At 44.4% G+C, this 26,324-nt stretch overlaps 1 protein-coding gene across 1 annotated transcript in view; it reads left to right on the top strand.

Annotated features, from left to right (window-relative positions):
• The first annotated feature begins 7,072 nt into the window (after positions 1–7,072).
• The window catches only part of LOC126353997 (probable serine/threonine-protein kinase fhkE), a 203,558-nt gene continuing 184,306 nt past the window's right edge, over positions 7,073–26,324 (top strand). The window contains exon 1 of the mRNA XM_050003302.1: positions 7,073–7,430. Within this exon, the coding sequence (XP_049859259.1) occupies positions 7,273–7,430 (158 nt within the window). The 5' untranslated portion in view covers positions 7,073–7,272. The remainder of the gene's footprint in view (positions 7,431–26,324) is intronic.

The raw sequence follows: 26,324 nt of genomic DNA on the forward strand, positions 1-26,324 counted from the left end.
ATCGTATTTTTTTTGTGGGGGGGGGGGGGGGGTTTGGATACTTTTGCTCACATAGCCCATGTGTCCTACCATATCTACACTTTCCTGTTTCATTGACAACATTTACATATCACGCTTGTCTTTCCATCTCAAAGCCAACAAATTATTACAAATTATTCATAAACATTCTCCTTTTCAGTATCTCTTTTGACATAGTTTTCCCACTGCTGTGTATTGTCCCGATAACATTTGTGTTTTCCGGGTGCAATTTTACAAAGAGGTTGGAAGAGCAATACCAGTTGTCAAGAAACAAAGTACATCCGTCATTCAGTATGGATTTTAACAATTTTAGGGGCACTGTGAGTTCTGGGCATAAAATCACTGACATCAGCATCAGCTTTCCTGGAACTGATGACCGAAAGCAGCATTTTGCACTCTGGCAATGGCATTATTCCAGGAATTCACTTCCTTACCCCCTTCTCTTTCCTACTGTGGCAAATAACTGAAGAGCCAAAAAAACTGGTTGACCTGCCCAATACCATGTAGGGCCTCCACGAGCACGCAGAAGTGACGCAACACAATGTGGCATGGACTCGACTAATGTCTGAAGCAGTGCTAGAGGTAACAGACACCATGAATCCTGCAGGGCTGTCCATAAATCCGTAAGAGTACGAGGGGTTGGAGATCTCTTCTGAGCACCACGTTACAAGGTATCCCAGATATGACCAGTAATGTTCATGCCTGGGGAGTTTGGTGATCAGCGGAAGTGTTTAAACTCAGAAGAGTGTTCCTGGAGCCACTCTGTGGCAATTCTGAACGTGTGGGGTATCGCATTGTCCTGATGGAATTGCCCAAGTCCGTCAGAATCCAGAATGGACTTGAATGGATGCGGGTGATCAGACAGGATGCTTACGTACGAGTCACCTGTCAGAGACGTATCTAAATGTATCAGGGGTCCCATACCACACTAATTGCACACACCCCACACCATTACAGAGTCCACACCAGCTTGACCAGTCCCCTGCTGACATGCAGGTCCATGGTTTAATGAGGTTGTCTCCGTACCAGTGCGCATCCATGCACGCGATACAACTTGAAATCGGACTCGTCCGACCAGGCAACATGCTTCCAGTCATTAACAGTCCAATGTCGGTGTTGACGGTCCCAGGCGAGGCGTAAAGCTTTGTGTAGTGCAGTCAGCAATGGTACAAGTGTGAGACTTCGGCTCCAGCTCATGCTACACTTATGAAATGGCCATATGGGAAAATACCCTCTACATCGTATCAAGGGTACACGAGTGGACCTTCTGCTGCGAAAGCCCATAATCATGATGTTTCGTTTAGTGGTCCCCACGCTGAAATCTGCAGCAATTTACGGAGGGGTTGCACTTCTGACACGTAGAATGATTCCCTTCAATCGTCGTTGGTCCCGTTCTTGCAGGATCTTTATCCAACCGCAGCTATGTTGGAGAGTCGATGTTTTAACTGGTTCCTGACACGCACGATACATTTGTGAAATGGTCGTAGGGAAAGTCCTCGCTTCATCGCTACCTTGGAGATGCTGAGTCCCATCGCTCATGCGCCGACTATAACACCACATTCAAACCACTTAAATCTCGATAACCTACCATTGTAGCAGCAGTAACTGATCTAACAACTGCACCAGTCACTTGTCGTCTTATACAGGCGTTGCCGACCGCAGGACCATATTCTGCCTGTTTACATATCTTTGCATTTGAATATGCATGCCTATGCCAGTTTCTTTGGCGCTTCAGTGTATATATGGGCGACTGCGGCATAATCAAGCTCTTGCAATTGATATTGCATATCCCATGAAGTTAACTCTAGCGTTGCTTCATCATATGTTTGTACTATAAACACGTTACAACCAAGCATGTGAAAGCCAATCGGAATGCATCTTACTTGCCTGTCATCTCCCCCTTCATATATTCCGTCATACCACATATATAGTACCACTTGTACCACGAATATTGAACTTTAACGCCAATGTGTTGTGCATTTTCCACTTGTATTACCACGACAAAGTCACTGTCTAATGATAGACCACATTCACACAGTTTGATCCACTTGCAGTCACGAATTGTAAGAAATAATACTCTTATGGGATTTGACTGCAGCTCCAGTTCGGGCTGCTGTTCTGGCACTGAATAAGTGAGTGAACTAGGATCATAATGTTGGGAAGACATTCTTTGGACAGTGACTGATGTTGCTGCGGCTGTGGTATAACACAACGGAACAACGACAGGTCTGGAAGACATCCTGTGGACAGTGACTGCTGCTGTTGCTGCTGGTGTCACTCAGGTGGTAACATCTGCATGTGTTAGTCTATAACAATAACAAAACCCTAATTATAGCAGAATGTGCAAACATAGTAATAATAATAATAATAATAATAATAATAATAATAATAATAACAGTAATAATAAAAAAGAAGAATAGATAGATGAATACTTACTGAGCCTACTTCTTCACAGCTGATCACTGCTGCTGTTGGCGGCTCTTCATATACGAGGCAGATCAGACGTATAGACGGTAAAAGACGGAACCTTTGCAATCAAACTACAAAATTTTAAAATTGCTCGAAGGGGGTGAGGCTGAGCTTTCACGCCACTGATGTAATGGGACCCCTCAGCGTTTCTGCAAAAACGGGTAATGACACTGGTCAGAGGGAGAAGAGGGAGAGGGGTTGGAGGGAATTCCAAGAGTAATGTCATTGCCTGATGGCCGTATGCTAGAGTCAGAGATTCCGGGCAGTGATCTGATGCTGATGTCATCAATTTCAGCAATGCTAATGCTGATGTCAGCGATTTTCTGCCCAGTACTTGCAGTACCCCTCTACTCATGACAATGTTCTCTGATGCACCACCAATTTTGGCCTGGCCAGTATATATTCTGCAACTGCAACAATAACCAGTAGTTCGTAAATTTTTAATCCAAATGTCGCTCTTTTCTATGAATTAAGTTGCTGATATGCTAAACATCCTTTACGTTTCATTAACGATTCGTCTGTACTGACACTTTCATCCAATGTGTAAATTTCTTTAAGTTTCTCATTCCAAAGGCTGATGACAGGTCTTATCTTTCGCAGTCGGTCAGTACTGTCAGCAGTTTTATTATTGCAAAAATATGAGAATTTCAAAATTTGTTGAAATCTTTTCAAATGTATTACGTTTTAAAATATTTGCGTTTCTATTACTAGTCTTTTAGACCATACATTTCGATATTTGGATTTACGACTTGAGCCATCAAAATGCACAGTGCGTTGTAGGTCTTCATTTCGTTGAAAGTAACAGATTACCAAGTGTCGTCCATGCTCCGCTTTTTCCCTCCATTGTATGTTATCTGACGTGCGCAGAGATTTGTCTTCACAACAGGTATCTCCCACAGTTTGTCATCAAATAAAACAGAGTTCTAATAATCCTGTGTGTTAACTTAAAAGTTTTGAAAGAGATGCTTTTATGCTACGATTCTCACATATTTCCAAATGATTGGTGTGTTTTGCGCTTGCTGCCACACATGATTTACGTATTGCATTTTCCTCTTCACTATCGTCACCTATAATTACACATTCTGACCGCTTTCTCCTTTGTACAGTAACGTCGCTGTCATTGGATACGCCATCACTACTTCTATGTAAATGCAGCTGTCTTGGCATTACGTAAGTGTTTATGGCGAATTCTCGTGGCGCAATGGTAAGAACTAAACTATGGTTGTAACTGACTGTTTGTCTCATATGAGTCGTTTGGCCTGCGTTGGTTTCCAAGACTCTGGCTCGACACATGCATGTTTGGTACAAAATTGTTATCACGAGTCAGCCTCGTCAAAGTACGGCAAGAGATATAAAAGATTCAAAAACCTGTAGTGAGTGAAAAGTCTATAAGTATATTTCAGCTCCCTACAGGGCTAAGTACCCTCTACCATGCACTTCACAGTAGTTTGCAGACATTGGTTTGCAGAGTATGTAGAACGTGGATGTTGAACCGAGAGCCGGGAACTGCACGAGAGACTGGCTGAAGCGCACGGTACCCCTGGCAGCTAGGCCGCACCCGTGAAATTTTCACACGTCTCTCCGTTTCCTTTCCCTTCTCGTGAACATAGTTCTGGATTCCTTGAAGTTCTCGGTTGTGTTCAGTCTTGCTTTATAGTCTTTGACAATAATATTATAAAAAATCCTTTGCGGGATACCTTTGTCCTTTAAGCTGTCGCATTCGAATCCTCACACTGTTGTTACCTGAATATTCTTGAAGCCTTGTAAATAAACATTAGCGTAATTAACAGTCTACATATTTATTCTTCACATCTACATATTTGCAGCCCTCTGCCACTGGAGGGCACCGAATTGTGGCGTGTAATATGGCGATATGTAACCTGACCACGTCGACGTGTAAGAAAAATCGTGCTGCAACCAATTTGCGAATTCAAAGAGGTCGTCCACACATGGAGATCCCCTTCCTTCAGCATGACAATGCCTGACCACACACGAGCGCTGCGACTCTGCAACAATCCGACGCCTTGCGCCCACTGGTATAGATCATCCTTCATTCATTCCCGACTTTGCCCTATCCGAATTTCATCTTTTTCCCGTACTTAAAGAACACCTTCGAGGATTTCACTTTGATAGTGATGAAGCTGTGCAAGCAGAGGCTCCGTCAACAAAGTCTAACATTCTACGATGACGGTACCAAGAAATTGGTCTGTCGCTGGGAGAAATGTGCGAATATCTGACTATGTTGAGAAATAAATATTCAGACATGAAGAATAAAGATTTAGAGCGTTAATAAGGCTTGTTGCATGTAAAAAGCTTCAAGAATTTTCACATAAAAATTCGGAGGCATTAATTTTCAGCATACCCCCATGCGAGGGTTGGAACTTAAATAGTGGCAACTATTCATTCACAACCGATACAAAAGAGTTACACGATTGTACCTGTTACTGTCCTTCAAAGTAGTCACCAGCGTTGTGTAGAACCTGCTGACAGCGATGTCGAAGGCGTAGTATACCGTTAGAATAGCCTGTTCTGTTGATGGTGCGAATGGAGCGGGCTAAAGTTATGGAGATTCTCGTGTACGACTGTGATGGTGTTATCCTAATGCATTACGTTCCTCCACGGCAGACCGTCAATGCACACTATTACTGTTGGTTTTTGGAGCATCACCTGCGACCAGCTTTGCAAAAGAAGCGGCGAAACTTTCTGCGCAACCCACCCATCATCTTGCACGACAATGCGCGGCCGCATACAGCGCAAGCTGTGGCTGCTCTGTTCGGTCGGTGGGACTGGGAAGTACTGTACCATCCATCATATTCCCCGGACTTAGGTCCTTGTGACTTTGATTTGATTCCGAAGATGGAGGAACCACTTCGTGGTAGTCGCTTCAGAACTGTTCCAGAGATTCGACAGGCAGTAGACCACTCCATTCGCAACATAAAATAATAATAATAAAAGGTTCAAATGGCTCTGAGCACTATGGGACTTAACATCTTAGGTCATCAGTCCCCTAGAACTTAGAACTACTTAAACCTACCTAACCTAAGGAAATCACACATATCCATGCCCGAGGCAGGATTAGAACCTGCGACCGTAGCAGTCCCGCGGTTCCGGACTGCAGCGCCTAGAACCGCACGGCTACCGCGGCCGGTCTACACTATTCGCCACGGGCTTATTTACTCACCACAGGAACGTTACAGTAATGCTCTACCAGCCCCAGTAAAAGACGCTGGAAGGAAGATGTTTAATACGCAAAAGTTGGTGTGAATGTGAATTTTCTTGATGTATACTGCTGTTGAAAATCTCTCGGGTTTTCCGCCAGCTGACAGTGTCGAGATACCACAACGTATCGATGGGTGTCATATTAACCACCTGGAGGATCTTCTAAATCAAGAGTACGACACGTGTGATCATCAGCACAACCGTGGAGATGTTGGTGAGTATCTACATCTTCATCTACATACACGGGATTACTCTGGTATTCACAATAAAGTGCCTGGCAGAGGGTTCAAGCTGTCTCTCAACCGTTCCACTCTCGAACGGCCCGCGGGAAAAACGAGCACTTAAACTTTTCTGTGCGAGCCCTAATTTCTCTTATTTTATCGTGATGATCATTTCTCCCTATGTGTGTGGGTGCCAACAGAAAGTTTTCGCAGTCGGAGGAGAAGACTGATGATTGAAATTTCATGATATCCAATGATATTCATAGAAAAGTAGCGATATCACAACACTGCCACCGGGCTGGAAACCCGAAGGCTTTTCATCATGAAATCGTTTGCTTTTGAAATTGTGATATATGGGTCAAGAAACACGTTTCCAGAATGAGATTTTCACTCTACAGCGGAGTGTGCGCTGATATGAAACTTCCTGGAAGATTAAAACTGTGTGCCGGACCGAGACTCTTGGAAGGTAGGAGTCGAGGTACTGGCAGAAGTAAAGCTGTGAGGAGGGACGTGAGTCGTAGTTGGGTAGCTCAATTGGTAGAGCACTTGCCCGCGAAAGGCAAAGGTCCCTAGTTCGAGTCTCGTTCCGGCAAACAGTTTTAATCTGCCAGGAAGTTTCACGAAACACGTTACTCATATCCACAACAGCTTCTGTAATGAATAGGACGTTATGTAAGATTCGGGCTTACACGGAAGCGTACTGACAGACAGCCTTCCCGAAAACCATTCGCCACTGGAACAGGAAGAGAGCGGTCGCGATTTTGATACTGACGCACTTATATGCCTTACGTCACAAATCGCTCGGAAGCCTGCAGAACGCAGATACAGATGCAGATTGCCGGCAGCGCCGCCTTTCACTTTTCACGTCTTCGAATCTCTGAGCCACCAGACAGCCCATCACGCAGAAACCGTAACAAGCGGAGAGTCGGGCAGGCTGAGCTGTGTAGCAGGAGCTGTCTCGCGCTCCAAGCTTATTAATTTTTCTGCTGCAAAGCGGCTCCTATCTCTCGAGTCGCTTGACAGCGAAGTCAGAGCTCGCGGCGGCGAAGGGGGGGGGGAGAGGACACTGTGGTGGCGCATGCGCAGTAGCACGCTCGATCTACTGACGCCCGCCGGTGCCAACTCGGCAGCCGTCGGTGCAGATCGGCACATTTCGGCGAGCGGCGAGCGGCGAGCGGCAGCAGCTGTGGGGAGGGCGGACCGCGGCTTCACTGCTAGATCGGCGGCGGAGGAGAGTGGTGGTGTGTCTTGCCAGCTCCTCCTGGCAGCTCAGGCGGACGGACGGACGAGTCGCTCTGGTCTTTGTGTGCTGGTTGGGGGGTCGCGAGTTCCAGTTCCCGGTGCGATGAGGGGCGAGGTGCGCGGCTCGGGCCGCAAGCCCGACGTCCTCATGTCGTCAACGACTCCTGGTTTCCTGGAGCTCAGCCCGCAGAAGATGGAGAAGTGGATTACTCAGCAGCCCATCGAGGAGCACTACGAAGTCGAGGAGCAGCCCTTCGCAAGGTAAGGCGCAGACAAATCCGCGGCTGCAACCTCGCCGAAGTGTTTTTTGTTTTTCGTGCACGATCGAGTGTCAGTGTAGAAGTGCTTGTGTGTTCCGTAAGTGACATCATACGTAGACAACGAGATATCAGGCAGGCTTTCATGTTTCGCTCTGACGCATGACGGGCCTTTCTAGTAAGTCATTATGACTCTGCCGAATAGCCGCAGAAACAGATCTCCAGATTTCGCCGTGTCTTACCGTGAAGCGGAAGTGCATACTAGCATTCAAAGTGGCCCGTGTATCGTCGACAGAAGTTAACGTGTCTTCCACGTCGTGACAGTCAAGCAACACTAAAGAACGGATTTATGTCAGTATCTATCGCATAGTATTACATTTACGACCGTAGTACACTGTCAAAGACATTTCATCGTTATTCTATAAAAACTAGAAGCATATTCCAGCCTTTACAAAGAATACGTTTGAAACATTCCAGCACAACGCCAAGTTCATTTATAAATAGTCTTTAACAAATTTATTCCACAGTGTGGTACTGGCCTTAGAAACGAAGGATGGTGCTCTTTGTTAAGGCAGTGGAATCGAATGAAGGATTTAGATTTTCTGCAATATCCAGAAACACTTGAGGGAGTGCTGAAGTAGTTCCTTAAGTAAAGCAAAACTGATTTCTTCCGCTACCCTTCTCCAGCTGACCCTGATGCCGACAAGTGGGTAATCTCTATTCTTTATTCTGGTACCTGGATGTATTTGCTCTAGTCCTTGGACAGAAGCTGCACACGGTACTCAGGAAGTTATTCCTATTTACGTCTCCTGGTCGGAACTATTTGACAAATGAAAATGTATCCCTGTTGGTGTAGGCTATCGCATCTGGAAGTCATGCATGAATTGACTGTCAGTTGCATGAATTACTATTTACGAATCGTGCAGCACTCGCAAAATCCTGTGGAGCTACAACGTGAATATCTGCGTAAATCAGACGTTAGTTGCGGACTCGACTGTCAATTTATAAAGTCAGAATCATCAAGCGTGCCTTTTCAGTGTTTCACCGCTGTGGTTTCTGGGAATCAGTTTCTTTGCTCCTCGTAAGAACTATTTGTAAATCTCGTCTTCTGCTCGGAGATGCGTAACTTACGACTGAAGTCCACCAACCGTGCTCTTACTACATGCGTCAGAATTCTGCCCAGAGGGATTTTGGTAACACGGCGTAGATAGTCGCAATAGCCTACTTAGAAAGTCAATCGCACGAAGCTTTCGGTTTGGCCAAACCCCGGCTGAGAGAAACGCAACCCGCCTGCGCGCACCGCAGGTTTTCGAAACTGTCCGACCTGCTCATTGTCTGCCTGCCTCCGATACGTGGCCAGCGGATCAATGGACCGTGCAGCGAGATAGTTATCGCACCCTTTTACCCTTGCACAACCAGTCCCTCGGCGCAGAGTTTCTCCGGGGAGAAATGCAAAACGATCTTTCGCAAAAGCCGGCAGACTTAGCGCCGCGTCAGAAAAAACCAACCAGCAGGTTAAACGCAGCGCATTGCACCGGTGAGAAGCGTGGGCGCACAGTCTTGCGGCACGTGAAATAGTGTGGGTATTTGTCACTGCAAGAGTGCGCCGCCTTTTCCAAAAGCCGTGTGACCTTCATTATCATTGGCAACAGTTTACAAACACGCGCATTAGCGTGCTGTGGCGGCTGTTGCGAAGAGTCTGCAAATTCCGAGAATCCATTGTCTCACGACACTGGTATTACCGGTCTCTGCGCAAACAGTTGTTGATATAATCATATCCAGACAGCAATTAGTTTCAATTGGCTTAGTCAACACAGTCGTTCTCTGAATAGTCTGCTATAAGGTATAAAGTCCGAAAGTCCAGCACTGAAAAAAAAAAAATATATATATATCTGTGATTTGTATGTGCAAGGAAAATGATGAGTAGGATTCGTCATACTATTCTCTCATAAATAAGAAATATTCTGCGTAATATGAAGTAAAAGGTGACTTTTCCTTTATTCGAAGCCACGTCGAATTTTAACGTTGAACGTCAGTATTGCTCGCCAGTATTAATTCATTTATTGACAGCCTAGGCAAAAAAAGGAAAAAATTACACTCACGGGGTTGGACGAAATAGTGAGTTACAGTGAACAGTTATAGCTGTGAAACGAGAAAAGACCTATTGTTCTCCTTATCACTAGTGTTTCGTCGCCGTGAGATAGGGAGCGCGTGAGGATGTTTGTCTCTGCTCGTGTCAAACGAGCGTACACCTCACTTTTCGGTTTGAAATATGTGGAATTTCCTGTAGTTGTGTGAAGATTTATCTCAGCTCAAAGGCTGTTTGAATGGCGAATATTATTAATTTCTGTATGAAACAGTAAAAACTCGAGTTGATACGTTGTAATTCGCATGGCGTTTGCGCGCTTAAAGATAGAGAACGAACTTTTAAATTAATGACCTTTCTCCCGGAAATAACGTGAAGATGGAATTTAACAGGAGCCCGAACACAGGTGTACATAAAATTGTTTTTTCCGCAGTTCGTTCGCTCTAAAACATACTTTATAATGATTTTATCAGAGTTACAAAAAGTACTGATGACTACATTTTACTGAATTATTTATATAATTAGATATCTGATGGTTATGTACATCCATTTTTAGAAGCGTCAGTTTTCCCCTTGAGCTTTCCACACATAGTTGAAGAAGCTATAGATTTAATAAAAAATTAAGACTATAAATCTACACTACCTGCATCCTAAGCTGCCTGTAACAGATCGTGTAGACATATTTTATATAATATGACTAAGGCAGTACATTCAGAAATTAATGCTTTTTTCAGCTCAATGCATAATAAAACAAAAACAATAACAAAAATCTAAAAATGGATAATAATAATAAGGTCGTTTAATTATTCCAATAATGTGATATATATGAAAGTCGTCACCAGTTCTCAAATTAATTCTAAACTTCTTTGTTGATCTCGGTAAAAGTCGAGCCACCTCTACGCTACCCGCTTGAGGTTTCTGTTTCTAAATGGGCTTAATGACAGCAACTTCAATGAAAGCTTTTTTACACGTATGTCTCTCTGACCGTCAGCTATATGCGTAGTGAGAACACACTGAAGGATGAAGGATATGTTTCTAATTTATCCCTGACTGGCTGTGACGTCGTGGTGGAAATCTGAAATGCAGGTCCAACCAAACACTATGCAAAAGCATTAGTTTAACGCGTTTCTGAGAAAAATGTCTTCACCGTCAAAATATCAACATACTGCAGTGAGTTCTGCGTGTGTGGACGTTTGTAAATGTAGTGAGGATTCACTATAGTCGACATAATCGTCTTGAGATATTCAGTAACTGTGTAGATACTTAAAATAATTTTGATACATTGTTCGTCTGGGTTGCAAATTTTTAATTAGATCGCATGTTTCGATCATTCTGGATCATCTTCAGATCTGCAACAAAATAAACCTATATATTACCATATAATACTTTATAATATTTGGAAAAGAATGTACATAACCGTAGGATTAACCTAAGTAGTTGTCAGCAACCTGTCTTGTCTACTCAGAATCATACATCAGAGTACTGTGTTTTACAATGGCGCTCACTGTTTTAAATACGTGTATGTTGGAGTTATGGGGAAGGGGAGGAAATATGCAGCTGAGACGGGACAATAAATGAGAAATACCTTGAGTAATGACGATTCTTGTATATGGATATTTCTGGTGGTGAAGGCATGTACCTTCGAGACACGTTAAATTAGTTCAAAAATGGTTAAAATGGCCCTGAGCACTATTGGACTTAACATCTGAGGTCATCAGTCCCCTAGAACTTAGAACTACTTACACCTAACTAACCTAAGTACATCACACAAATGCATGCCGGAAGCAGGGTTCGAACCTGCGACCGTAGCGGTCGCGCGGTTCCATACTGAAGCGCCTGTAACCGCTCGGCCGTAAAATTAGTGTTTTTGCACTGTGTGGCTGAGCCCATATTTTAGGTTTCATATTCCTATTTCTTCACTGAAAAAAGAAGTTTCAAGAACGACATGTTCCCTTCAGGCCGTTAAATGAAAATAGTGCTTTATGGAGCAGTACTAGCCAATTTAGAGCTTTTCTTATTCTCAAATCCTTAGGGTACAATGAATGTGGAGACTTCCCTCGTGAAGGGATTTTTTTTTTATTAGACTCACGTGCTATACAGAATTACGAATAACAAGGTCGCCACCGTAAGCACACATGTACGCATGTGACGGAACTGCAGTCACCAGTGTGGTTTGTTTCTGGATACCTATTCCGAGTCGAGTACATTGTTGACTACGAGAACCTCTGCTTGCCCTTTGGTTTATGTTCTACACTCCTTACTAGGACCATGGTATCCTCATCTGTTATTCATTCGAGGATGAGCAACGCTCGAAACTAGCTAGTGGTGCTTAATGAAAAAAAAAAGTGGTTCAAATGGCTCTGAGCACTATGGGACTTGTCATCTCAGGTCATCAGTCCCCTAGAACTTTGAACTGCTTAAACCCAACTAACCTAAGAACATCACACACATCCATGCCCGAGGCAGGATTCGAACCTGCGACCGTAGCAGTCGCGCGGTTCTAGACTGAAGCGCCTAGAACCGCTCGGCCACCAGCGGCCGGCGGTGCTTAGTGAAGTACCATTTTCAATTAACGGCTTCTTGGAAAGATGTCGTTCTTCAAATTTATCACAACTGTGGTGCCAACCGAGAAGAAGTTAGACTTCCGCTGCGGATCTGTGAGGATGACTGTATCCGTGCCCGTCGCATAGCTTGCGCGTCACTTGTGCCGGCGCAGAGTGTGGAAAGTAGCACTTGGGGTGGGCGCCAGTGCCGCCGATGTGGGTCATTTCGCGCAGCTGCGCCCAACCGTCGCGGCGGAGGCACGGCGGGCCCAGGCCATGCCAGGTGAAAGCAGCTGCCGGGCGCGCAGCCGCCGCTCGCGTCGAATTCCTCAGCAGTCGTCGCGGCGGCGGAAAAATGCCGGGCCGCGCGCTGCAGGGGCTGCAGGCGTATTTCGATTGCTTGTGGGAGCCAAGTCCCAAAGTCAACTGACAAGGGGAGCATACATCTAAGGGGTCGCCGATTTTGCTAATTTTTCGCACGACTGTAGTAAACGGATGTAGCGCATATTGCTCTAGTATGACCTCAAGTGTTTTCGAGAAATCACGATTCCAGGCATGTTGTATACCGTACTGAACCGGCAACCATCAGATACTAGCTGTAGCGCAACCGATAAAAATTCCCTGACCCTCTACATTGCTCAAATGTTCAGATGTGTATGAAATCCTATAGGACATAATTGCTAAGGTCACCAGTCCCTAGCCGGCCGGAGTGGCCGAGCGGTTCTAGGCGCTACAGTCTGGAGCCGCGCGACCGCTACGGTCGCAGGTTCGAATCCTGCCTCGGGCATGGATGTGTGTGATGTCCTTAGGTTAGTTAGGTTTAAGTAGTTCTAAGTTCTAGGGGACTGATGACCTCAGAAGTTAAGTCCAGTAGTGCTCAGCGCCATTTGAACCATTTTTCATGTCCCTAAGCTTATGCACTACTTAACCTAAATTATCCTAAGGACAAACACCCATGCACCGCCGGGACCAGGCGAACGGTCCATGACTGCATCGCCTTAGACCGCTCCCGTACCAGAAGGAAATACCATCTCGTGAAGATTGCATTACGTTTCAGTACCTAGTACTGCATCAGTTCACTGCTCCGCACTCGTGTCTATGTTGACATATGGATCGTTTGTATCAAATATTGTTTCTGAACGGCATTATTTTTAAATGTTACTGACTAATCGCGAACCAACTACTATTATTCGTTTCTCTCCTTTTCGTATGCAGCCAACCTGTCATGTTTTAACAATTTGTCATACAGTTTTAAACAGGTGTGACAAAAATGAAAAGAGAATTGTGTCATCCGACACAAACGAAATGCATGTGAAATAGCATAGAAACAAATAAAAGAACTCGTAGGGAAAAAAAGTAAAAGTTATGTTTTGAGTTTACATTCCTGGAAAAGACGAATTATTCTGCAAAATTTCAGACGGATATACACGATGATTCCGTGACGATTTTGCTAACTTTCAGGGTTGATTAAGAAAGGGTTGATGTACCAATCTGGGGTAAGGGACCTTGGATCTGAAACGATCGAGTCTTAAAGTTATAAGCGGAAAGTCTTCTCATATCTCTGCAATGGAATACATGTACCGGTCTGTTGCTGCTAAGATTTTAGAGTAGGTAAATTTCAGAGTTGGTAGTACGGACCAAGACAAGAAAAAATGTCTAGTAAATATGGACTGTAAAATGATTACCTTAAGAGCTATGAGCAGTTTTTCACCTTCGCTACCGTGAAACACAAAATGGTTCAAATGGCTCTGAGCACTATGGGACTTAACATCTATGGTTATCAGTCCCCTAGAACTTAGAACTACTTAAACCTAACTAACCTAAGGACAACACACAACACCCAGCCATCACGAGGCAGAGAAAATCCCTGACCCCGCCGGGAATCGAACCCGGGAACCCGGTGTGAAACACATGTCGTCTACTGATCAAGTGCCCGTGGCTCTTAAAGTATGCACTTTACAGCTGTTGTTCAGTGCACTTTCTTATTTTGGTTCACACTGCCCCGAAATATGGAAAGCAAAGAGCTTCCAGGTCAAATGATGTGTTTCACAATATCTAAGATCAGCAAGTGATCGTAGCTCTTACGGTATGCAGTGTAGAGCCCATGTTTACTTCAGTACGATTTCGCTTATAACTTTCCACTAGATAGTTTGCGAATAAGGGTCCATTACCTCCAACTGATATATTTACCCTTGTCCATAATCCATGAAAGTTTACAACATCATCAAGAAATCACCACATGTATTTCTAATCTCTTGAAATCAGACTTTCGCATTTTGTTTCGTGTGTTCATATTAACAGAAGCGCCCCCCCCCCCCCCCCCCCACCTTCCCAATTAAAGAAGTTCGCCCAAAACACTTTGTGTTCAACAACTAAATTATTGTAAAGTTGCTGCTCTGTTGTCACACAAAACGAAACCTTCAGTCACAGACTGTCGAGTATCTCTTCCCAAAATTGATAACGAAACAAGACACAGTCTGCCGGTATTCAGTACGACTACGGCCGATATCTTTTTTGCCCTTTGTCAAATCTCAAAGAAACCCTCCCTCTCTACAAGGATAAATGATCGCAGCGTCTGCAACATCAAGTGATTCGAGGTGCAAGAATCTCTCGAGGCATCTGCGTCTCGTTAGTGCTGGACACACACACACACACACACACTCACTCAGCAGGCCGTGTGGCGAGCGCTGGCAGCTGTCCGCCCAGTACAGGATGTGCGTTCCGTTGCTGGTTAGCGCCTCCTGCTGTTAGCGCCGTGGCTCCACCAGACAGCGGCATCTAGGCTAAAGATCCGGCCCTTCTGGCCTGGGCTGCCATGCCATCTCATGTGAGCTGTTCGGTCAGTTTTTGTGGCGTAATGTCTGACTCACTGTTGGCAGACCGAAACTGTTATGTTCAAACTTATTTGCACCTATTAACGTGGGATATCTGAGAGCAGTTTAGGTCTCACCGCGGAGTGTAAAAGGGCTGAGTCTACTATATTGAGCCTCTTGTGCGCTGCCGTCTGTATCAACACTGATTCTTGCGTGACCTCGATGCGGTCTGGAAAAATCTGAATCTGTAATTTCATATGTAACTCCTCTGGAAAGCGGCAATAGTCTCATACACTACGCCAACTTCATTCGTAAAACTGCCTAATAAATGAAAATAAGAGAGAAAAAAAGAGATTAATTCTTCAAGGCGCCGATTTCCGCAGTCCGTTTGCAGCACATCGTCTCAACAGTACACTTCCATGCTATGAATATTTTCTTGAGAACGAGAATCAAATCTAATTAAGGAATATCTTGAGAGGGAAATTTACAGCACAGTTCAGCATAGGGGAGATTTGTTTACGAGTGATTTCAGTTCAAATTGTTCAAATGGCTCTGAGCACCATGGGACTTAACTTGGAACTACTTAAACCTAACTAACCTACGGACATCACACACATCCATGCCCGAGGCAGGATTCTAACCTGCGACCGTAACGGTCGATCGGTTGCAGACTGAAGCGTTTAGAACCACTCGGCCACAATGGCCGCAGATTTCAGTTATTCGTAAAACGTGCTGGTGGTAAGCAACACGGTTACAGACATCAAAATTATGGATTTTTTCTAGATTCCGTGAGGGTGTACGAACACCACTTTAGATAATAATATAATCTTTTCGTCCGTTGGACTTCCCATTGAAAGAAAACAGGGTTTAAACACTAGTCTTCGCGAAATTTGCAGCTGAGAAAGTGCTAGGAAGCACTATGCACTTAACAGCACATTTCGTGCAAATATTTGGTATGATTTTAAAATTTAAAAGGGACAACGAAACTTAACGCTGTGAGTCTCTGCGAAACAGTTTCGACTTCTTGAGTACGATTCGCTTATCCTTACCTCGCCACCAGTCTACTTTCATCTTTAAGTTAATTCACAATTTTGCTCACCTCTAGAGTCTCGACATCTCACCTCTTCTAAATTCCGAACTCATGAGGCACAAAAGCAGGCAACAACAACGACATCACATAACGGGGATCTACTCTTCGTATACACTGTTGGTTAGAGTGTCTTTGAACCATTCTGCGTCGATAAAAACAGGCAAAGAACAGCTGCGCTACACAGACTCAGAGGACGTGGAGTAAAGCGGCAGGTGGTACGGCAGTGACGATGCCGGATTGTGTATCGGACCGGAAGCCCGTCTCCCCTAGCGCGGCCCTTCCCTTAGCGAGAGGGGTTAGGCGCATCTATTTCTGATCCAACCCAGCGTCCGTTCGCCCGGCTCTCTCTCGCTGCTGCAGATTGCATCCCGTCCGTTGCACTAGCGTCGCTGGCGGATCCGTCCACAAGAGACGGAACTAATTTTATGTACCGAAGGGATAACATGCCCACTCCTTGATATGATATTAGATTTCATCTCAAAATGAGCAGATCGGCTATAACATTGAAAATCTATGTTTCGCTACCCTAACTTCAAAGTCTACGAAAAATCCTTGATTCGTCTTATATCCAACTTTTTACTTTCTGTAAATATTTCTTCTGAATTGGCATTCCTTACTCCGTATCTTTGCAATCGTTGCTACGCGCGAATACTATTTCTTGTAGGTATTAACTTCCGTCTCAGTGGATAAATATTGTTCACGAATCCCTTCTTCTGCCTCTGGCACTGATTTGCTAATGTCAAAAATCTCTGCTTGTACTATTGTTCGGGGCCTATGTTGAACTGTAGGCCATCCTAGTCGGTTTAGCTAGTCGAGGGTAGGGCACAGCACCTTCAGTAGGATCAAGTCTAGTACAGTACTAGGCTGTTCAAACCAACCTTCCATCTCAGGACAGCTTTCCTAGTCGCGTTAACGGAATCAAATGGCATGTCTTGAAACTTCCTCATCGTCTGTGCTGTATTTAGGCGCTTAGTATGATATCAAGGGAAAAAAAAACCGGCAACAGACAAAAAGCGTTAGTCAAGTACATTTTACGGAAGAAGAGCCCCGACTTTTCTCTGAGAAGATGTCCAGTACACTCTGTTGTTGACAGACCTCACTCATACACATAATTTACATGCGAAGGATAATACGTTCTTTTCATATTGTACTTAATTCTGATTTCTCTTACGTGGATTGATTTTTAACTGTGATAATCGTCTGTTTTAAAGGATGTTTAACTTTTAGACTGTTGATGTCCGTCCTCATTTTAAACCTCCGAGGATGTCTCCAGCTTTAGGAGACGATATGTTGCGCATATAAACATGCCTTAGACCACGGTCCAGTGCCCATCCAACTAAAATCGCCAAAAATGTAAACACAAGCCGTGAAAGCCTACATGGTGTTTCTCTCCATTTATTTTGGCAACTGTCCTCCGCTTCATCCATCTCTGTGTCTGTCTAACCTTAGATTGTTCTCTTTTTCCAGACGTTCTTGTAAAAGCACCCCACTATCCTCAAGTTTCTATCAAAATTCTCGAACTCATTCTTATTAACCTATTTATGGGGTTTCACCACTACATATTTATTTAATCGTTCCAAATCAGCTATCAGAGTTCATCCGACGGTGTTCTGAACTATCTTGCAACGTAATCTGCGATTCCTCCACATGTGTATGAACCTTTATTCAAATGCTCCCGCGTTATTCTTGCATTATAAGTGATCACGTCATTTGTGGTGGATGTGACACCATACGTTGCCGTCAACGTGACTGCCATCTGCGGTGGATCTACAGTGTTGACCTCTCCAGCCGGCCGATGGCCGTCCATTCGCAAGGGTTTAAGGGCTCCGACCCGTCGCCAGGGCTCATATTGTGATTGACGCGAGGTCGCTCTCTTATACAAGAACCTCTCATCCTCCCGCCAAGTCACGTGTCTGCAGTTGCTGTCCCTCGGCTGCACAGCGTGTCTGCAGGTTGTGGGGCTCTCTGTCCAAATGCGGATAAAAATGGTAACAGCTTCCAGTCTTTTATGTGTTTCTACAAGGCAGTGCTTTACTGCAGTATCTTCTCAGTTATGTAATGCTATACAATTTAGCGGACATAGGCGCAGGGATAAAATCTTCTGGGCTGCAGTAGCACATTTGTGCCACTAAAATTTCTCAATCTTTTCTGAACGACGTCTGCGAGAAATAGTGCATAGAAAATGTGGTATCATCTGCAGAACGAAACATCATTCAAAATTCTGTACCTGTCGACGGCACTACAAATAAAGAAAGTCGCTGCCAGACGCATCAACGAATGGGAGACGTCGGCGTAGAGAGGCCTCCAAGTGTTTCCTTACGCCGTCGCGGTCAGAAAGTTACTTAAGTCCGAGTACAGTGTCGCTCAGACCAGCCTACGTAAAGCCCAGTCTCTATGTAATCTGCGACCACTTGTAATCATCGCTACAATGACAGTATCGTCTTAGCACAGATCCGGCTGCGTGCGAACAGAACAGTTATTCAGAACTTTATAAAGATATATGTAGTCTGATGTGAACTAACATTCTGCAACGACGAAGTATAAAATGTTGTGTCACCGACTATGTCAAATACATGTCATCTGTATGGACACTAAGTATTTCCCATGTTCAAGTTTTATGAAATTGTGTCTTTGTTGGAGTATTTGTTCAAGCTTCTCCTACAGTAATTAAATTGCTACAATACGCAACCACGCTGGCCAGAGTGGACGAGCGGTTCTACAGTCTGGAACCGCGCGAGCGCTACGGTCGCAGGTTCGAATCCTGCCTCGGGCATGGATGTGTGTGATGTCCTTAGGTGAGTTATGTTTAAGTAGTTCTAGGTTCTAGGGGATTGATGACAACAGCAGTTAAGTCCCATAGTGTTCAGAGCCATTTTTATGCAACCACCGGTAACTACCCCCCAACGTTGAACAGTGTGTTATTAGCCGTGTAGAGGAAGATGGTGCGTGTCTGATTGTTCTACTGTGTTCAGTCTTGATAGAATTCTTACTGATGCATAAAAATTACGCTTCAGTAAGCCACGTCTATTTTTGCCGCCTGCCTACTCTTCCATTACACATCCCTATAAACACGTCAGTTGTAGCCACCGCTTCAAGCTTCATTTACATCCTGATACTATATTTTTTCCCTCTTGAAGACAGCGTAGTGTTCAACAGCTGCACCATCATAGAGGGTTCAGTGTTCCGAAGAAAAGGGTTTCATTGAAAAAAATTAGATCTTAATAGTTGCTTACTGACCACTGCTCATAAAACACAGTTTTCGCCTGCCTCTTGACCCTACACTCTTCATTTCATTAAATTTCACGAAACAGAGTACATTATACTTTACTTCCGTAGTGAAGTCCAACTTGCAAAGTTTGCGCTGTTGCGCCCAGAGCGTCATACCTGTTGGCGAACGCCGCGCTGTGTATGCAACCCGCGAAGCATCCACGTCCCTGAGGTCGATCGGCCAAGGCCTGTGCCGATAGCCCGTATGCACTTTTCCCTGTACGCCACATAGTTTCGCTATCTCGCAATTGTTCCTTATTTTCATTCCTGGACAGACATGCTGTCTCCTTCCGTAACGAGCGATATGACATTTCAAAATAATGTACAGAACGACAGTTCACCAAGATCGATTGTATATAAATCTAACTCTGTTGAACCACTGACGAGGCCGTAAAACTTTCGGCAAGTAGCAGCCGTCTGTTCTGGGGAATGATGACGTAGAAAATAAAGTGGCTAGATTGATTCATCATTAGTCTTATTGCTTCTGGACTATGTCTTCTGACGTCATGTGCCACTTCAGAGGCGAGATACAGTAGCTGCGGGTGTCTTACGATTCCGGATGCAGGTTTCAAGCAGAATCATCTATAAGTAGAAAAAACATGAACCACTGAACTCAGAAATAATGGGAAACGAGAAAAACGTTATAGTTACTCCATAAGGAATTATATACTGAAGAACCTCTCAGCAGCCGTCACCTCCTTTTCATTTACGACAAGGCTCGATCAAACCTACTCGACCACTAAAAAAAAATAAAAGAGTTTAAATCTACTGGATTGATTCCTTATTGCCTTTTGTTTACAAAGCAATATTTACAAAAAATCGCGCGAAGATAATTGTTTTGCTTACGTTGTCAAATAAACTTACATGCGACGTATGTATAGCTGTTTTTATATCCGACCTGCAGAGCTCGTATGTAATTTTTAGTTTCCTTCTCAATGACACTGTTCCCAGTATAAAAAATAAATTCTCCCTTTGCCCAAAATCGTACTTCCATGATTCTACAGGTGCTCTTTTGATGTCTTTATCCGTTTCTTAATATTCTGTGGGTCAGCAATACAGCTAGTTCTTTCATCAGTGCAGTCGGATTTCTGCACCCCTGTATGTTTGTGTTTCTCCCCCCTTCCTCCCTCCCTCCACGTTTGCTTCAGTGACAGTGAATTCGTGGATAGTAATCGAATGTTATACTGTATGTGTCACCTTCTACAGAAACTACCGCTCCTTTTACGGCTGTTTTGTATTTGTCTGTACATTTTTGTACCTTGAAGTTTATTTTTAATGTTGAAAGAAAACTACGTGCTTCTTTTGAACAGAGGAAGCAAACTAACGTCTAATGCGGCGGCCAGATTACTCTTAATGCAGTAATGTGAATAAGGCTACTTAGAGAGCTGTAGAAAATTTTAGATCCTTTCTCATTCAAATCAGTATTCTATCATCCATTCTCGATACTGAATACTGCGACCCGTGTGTTGTTGTTGCTGTTTTCGTGGTAATCTACACTCTTCTAGTCTCTTCATCTCTGCATAATTGCTGCAGCTTTCATTCCCTTGAACCTGCTTACTGTATTTAAGCCTTAATATTCGTCTACAATGTTTAACAAACACTTTACACTCCAAGAGCAAATTGGTTACTCCTAGATGTCTCAGGGAATGTCCGACTAGTCTATCTCTTATTTTGGTTAAATTTTTCCATAATGCTCTTTTCTCCCTGATGCACTTTATTACTTTCTCATTAATTTTCCGATCTATTCATGTCACCTTCAGCATACTCCAAAATACCAAATTACGGAAATTTCTGTTCTCTTTTTGTCTGGATTATACTCTGCAAATTTCACGATAGGAGAAGCAATTCAGGCTAGTACAGAAGTACCGTCTACTGCAGAATGTATGAGACTGGCTACGTACCATTAGATTTTCGCAAAAACATCAACCACACTATTCCGAAGATAGCAACGGCTGATAAGTGCGAGAACTATCACACAAAAAGCGTAACAGCTCATGCATCCAAACTGCTGACAAGAATAATATACGGAAGAAGGGTAAAAACTGAGGATCTGCCAGATGACGATCAGTTTGGCTTTAGGAAAGGTAGAGGCACCAGAAAGGCAGTTATGACGTTGCGATTGATAGTGAAAGCAAGACTAAAGAAAAATCAAGACACTTTCATAGGATATGTTGACCTAGATAAAGCATTCTACAATGAAAATGGTACAATATGTTCGAAATTCTGAGAAAAGTAGGGATAAGATATAGGGAAAGACGGGTAATACATAACATGTACAAGAACCAAGAAGTAACAATAAGAATGTGAGACCAAGAACGAAGTGCTCGGATTAAAAACAGTGTAAGACAAGGATGTAGTCTTTCGCCCCTACTTCGAAGAAGCAATGACGGAAATAAAAGAAAAGTTCAAGATTGGGATTAAAAAGCAAGGTGAAAGGATATCAATGACAAGATTCGCTGATGACATTGCTATATTCAGTTTAAGTGAATAAGAATTATAGAATCTGTTGAACTGGACGAACAGTCTAGTAAGTAAGTATAGAATATGGATTGAGTGTAAATTGCAGAAATACCAAAGTAATAAGAAGTAGGCCTATCAGAAATGAGATTAGCGAGGAACTTAACACCAAAACTGGTGATCACGAAGTAGATGAAATTAAGGAATTCACTTACCTCGGTAGCAGAATAACCCATAATGGACGGAGCAAGGACAACGCATAAAGCAGACTAGCATTAGCAAAAAGGACATTCGTGGACAAGAGAAGTCTACTAGTTTCAAACATAAGTCTTACTCTGAGGAAGAAATTTCTGAGAATGTACGTTTGGAGCATAGTATTGTATGTTAGTGAGAGAATCGAAGAAGCATTTGAGATGTGGTGCTATAGACGACTATTGAAAATTAGATAGACTGACAAGGTAAGGAATGAGGAGGTTCTGAGCAGAACAGAAGAGGAAAACACTGACAAGGAGAAAGAACAGGATGACTTTACGTCTTATATGGCAGTAGGGAATAACTTCCAAGGCACTAGAGTGAACTGTAGAGGATAAAAAGTGTAGAGGAATACAGAGATCGAGCATTTAATTGAGGACATAGGTTGCAAATGATAGTCTGAGATGAATACTTTGGCACAGGAGAGAAATTCGTGGCGGACCGCATCAAACCAGTCAGAAGACAGATGACTAAAACAGGAAAAAATTACTGGGTTCTGCTTGAAACCACGCCAACAACACTTGCTTATGGTTAGTGGTACTTAAAATGAGTCGAGCTCCTGTAGTTGGTGACGACGCGAGCAACAGGCTGGAGACCGCGTTATTTGCGCCTTGCCGGCTGTCGGCCGCAGGTGCGCTTACGGTACCAGCTGGCTGCAGTGGCTTCGTGAAAGAATGCGGGCAAGTTGCAACCCGCCGGGCGCGCGACAACACCAGTTTCCTGTCCAGGCACGTATCCAGGGGAAAAACCCTGCTCACAGGGGGAAGAAGGCTGCTCGAGTTGTCACGACAGTGTCTGTCATAGGCCTATCTTGCTCTTTTTTAATACATTTTGTATGTGTAGCGAAGATAGCGAAGAGCAAGTAGAGGCCTGGCAGCACTTGTTTCATCGGTACGATAATTATAGCCCATAAATAATTTTAAACAGAGATACCGCATTGATGTTTTCATTTTAAACAAGCGAAAAAGATGGGTTGGTGTGGTACTTGGAAAAAGCTTCGCATTCTGCAAAATAGAACATTTTCCCACTTCTTATTGTTTACCAGGAGAAGTGTCGGCACGTATGTGTCTTATTCCATAGGTCTCTTTTTTCTCCCTGAAACTGGTTCATTTAAAGCTTAGTTTTTATGGGGTGGATTTCAGCGAGTGTTTTCTCTCTTGATTCTGTGTGCATTTTCTTACTTGGCAACGTGTCAGATCTTTTTATTTTTCAGCCTTGGTGTGCTTGGTATGATATCATTAAAACAAACGGTTGTTCTCACCTTATTCCATTCCACTCTACGATGTCATTTAAACAAACTGTTGCTCTCACGTTGGTCAGTTGCACTCTGTATCACAAATTCTATACATCTACGCCCATACTCGGCAAAATTACAAGTTGCGTTGGATGTCGTTCTCCTGATACGAACCCTGGATAGTAATTTTGTGCTTTTTAATTCATATAAAGAACTTATCTTTGGCCTTCACATTCCTATCATTGATCTCTTATGAAAATTGCACCCATGATAGCTTGGCACTGTTGTATCTATTGCTGGCTTTCTGGTGTTTGTCTTTTAGTGCTTTTTATTTTATGTTAAGAACTTACGTTTGTGAATCGAACTCTTTTGTTGTTCTACTGTGGAAATTGCAGTTACGTTAATATAGCACTCTTGTTACTACTGTTGGCTGTATGGTTTTTGTTGCCCAGAGCGGAAAATAAACAAATAAAACACTGTAAAGGGTATGGGGAAAGGTATTTGGCATGGGAGAACATGTTTGGGTTTCTTCCCTTTGAAATCGTGTGTGGAGCACGGGAAAATGCTTAAATGCCTCACTAGACTAATCTTCAGAATGAGATTTTCACTCTGCAGCGGAGTGTGCGCTGATATGAAACTTCCTGACAGATTAAAACTGTGCGCCGGACCGAGACTCGAACTCGGGACTATTGCTTTTCGCGGGGAAGTGCTCTGCCAACTGAGCTACCCAAGCACGACTCCACGACTCGTCCTCATAGCTTCAATTCTGCCAGTACTTCGTCTCCTACCTTCCAACCTTCGAGACTCGGGCGAGTACACAGTTTTAATGTCAGGAAGTTTTTAGACTAATCTTGTTTTGAAGATCGGCGCGTGAGGGATACTTGGGGGGTCTGAAAAATACCTCCACATTCTGCACTTAATACTGGTTCTTGAAACACTGCAAGCAAATCTTTGTGGTATATTTATCGTGTATCTTCAGTTGTTTGTCATTTCACATTCTGCACATTATACTGTTTCTTAAAACACTGCAAGCAAACTTTGTGGGATACCTGTACTTATCGTGTATCTTCAATCGTTTGTCATTTCAGGTCTTTTTTAATAATTCTGAGACGTTCCCTCCTGAGGCAAAAAACGCGAGGCCATTCCTGCTGCCCTGTTTTGTATACGTGCAGTATTCTCTGTCAGTGCTATTTGATATGGGTCCCACACAATTGAGCAATATTCTGCGAGACCGGATGCACAAGTTACACCGTATCTTGCAGTGAACTGAAGTCTGCCACCTGTTTTACCTACTACGACTGAACCTATGTGATTATTACACTTCATAGGCCCACAGATTGTTGCATCGCCACGCGGGGTGGCTGCGCGGTCTTAGGCGTCTTGTCAAGGTTCGCGCGGCTCCTCCCGCCGGCGGTTCGAGTCCTCCCTCGGGCATGGGTGTGTGTGTTGTCCTTAGTGTAAGTTAGTTTCAGTAGTGTGTAAGCTTAGGGACCGATGACCTCAGCAGTTTGGTCCCATAAGATCTTACCACAAATTTCCAAATTGTTGCACTCAGGTATTTTGTATGAGCTGACTGTTCTCATTGACTGACGAACTGAGGAGAACTTACGACGCCACCCTCGCACAGAGCCCACCTGTTTACGGTACTGGCAGTCCTGTAATAACGCTGAAATAGCGCGGAAAGAGGTGACGCAGCGCGGGCCTACGCAGCAGCCGCACCCGCTGTCCACCTTTCGCGTCTGGCCGGCGCCCGCCACGCCAACATGCAGTGCGTTGCCACATGCGGAACCAATGTCCGATCGCCGGTGGGTGGGCAGGCTTCACGGTGCCCACGACCGCACACAATCCTGGCGATGATCTTGCCATGACACGCTCCCATTACCCTCAGCAACAGGAGTGCTCGCTGTCTGACGGTATTCACAAGTTAGAGTAGACCGTCACCACTCGTTTAAAACGCATATGTTTTAATACCAAAACGAAAAAAAGATACTTCCATTATATCCCTAATGATACAGAGTTAGGGTGCAAATTTCGTCGACGTCGCCGGCCGAGCGGTTGTAGGCGCTACAGTCTGGAACCGCGTGACCGCTACGGTCGCAGGTTCGAATCCTGGCTCGGGCACGGATGTGTATGATGCTCTTAGGTTAGTTAGGTTTAAGTAGTTCTAAGTTCTAGGGGACTGATGACCTCAGAAGTTAAGTCCCATAGTACTCAGAGCCATTTGAAACATTTTTTCGTCGATGTCGGTATCGCTGGTGACGCAGCACTATCTCAGCTGGAACAGGATGAGAATCATCGCGACATTCTGCTGAAATGATGTACCGAAACATATGAAGAGTTGTGTGTTTGTTGTCAGCTGTACAAATGGTTCAAATGGCTCTGAGCACTATAGGACTTAACATCTGAGGTCATCAGTCCCCTAGAACTTAGAACTAATTAAACCTAACTAACCTAAGGACATCACACACATCCATGCCCGAAGCAGGATTCGAACCTGCGACCGTAGCGATCGCGCGGTTCCAGATTGAAGCGCCTAGAACCGCACGGCCACTCCGGCCGGCTAAAAATTAATGAAATATTGGTAAAGCTCACATTACCTGAGACATTACGTAAACATAACATTGGATTCCGCATAACATCAACGGTCACTTCATAAGCACACTAAAGCTCCGCGTCCTGTCTCTGACTGGACAAGCGGCACCGACCGACCGCCGTGTCATCCTCTGGCAGTGGCGTCACTGGATCCAGTATGGAAGGAAGCGGGGATCCGCTGTCAGGTTTCTTGACCTTGGAGCCCTACTTCTCACTCAAGAAGCTCATCCGTCACGTAAGACGACCCAGCACCGGATAGAGCAGCGGGATCTAACGCAAATCCCGACGCAGTGAGACTGCGGCGGTAGCTGGGAGGTGCTGGCTGCGGGGTTCGGGTGTCACTGACGCGGCGCGGCGGAGGAGGCCCTGCGCGGTCACGCGATAGCACCACCTGTTGCTCCTGGACGCCGCGCCGGAAAGCCGATAACCTCGTGTTTACAGCAGCCGTCGGCGCCGCCACCGTGCGATCCTCTTCCGGAGTCGCGGCAGCGTCAGTAACATCCGAGCTAGCACGCACGTCCGATGTGATTCCGCAGCTTCCTCACTGTCGACGACGGAACCCTC

The sequence above is a fragment of the Schistocerca gregaria genome, chromosome 3 (genome assembly GCF_023897955.1).
Source record: "Schistocerca gregaria isolate iqSchGreg1 chromosome 3, iqSchGreg1.2, whole genome shotgun sequence".
NCBI lineage: Eukaryota > Metazoa > Arthropoda > Insecta > Orthoptera > Acrididae > Schistocerca > Schistocerca gregaria.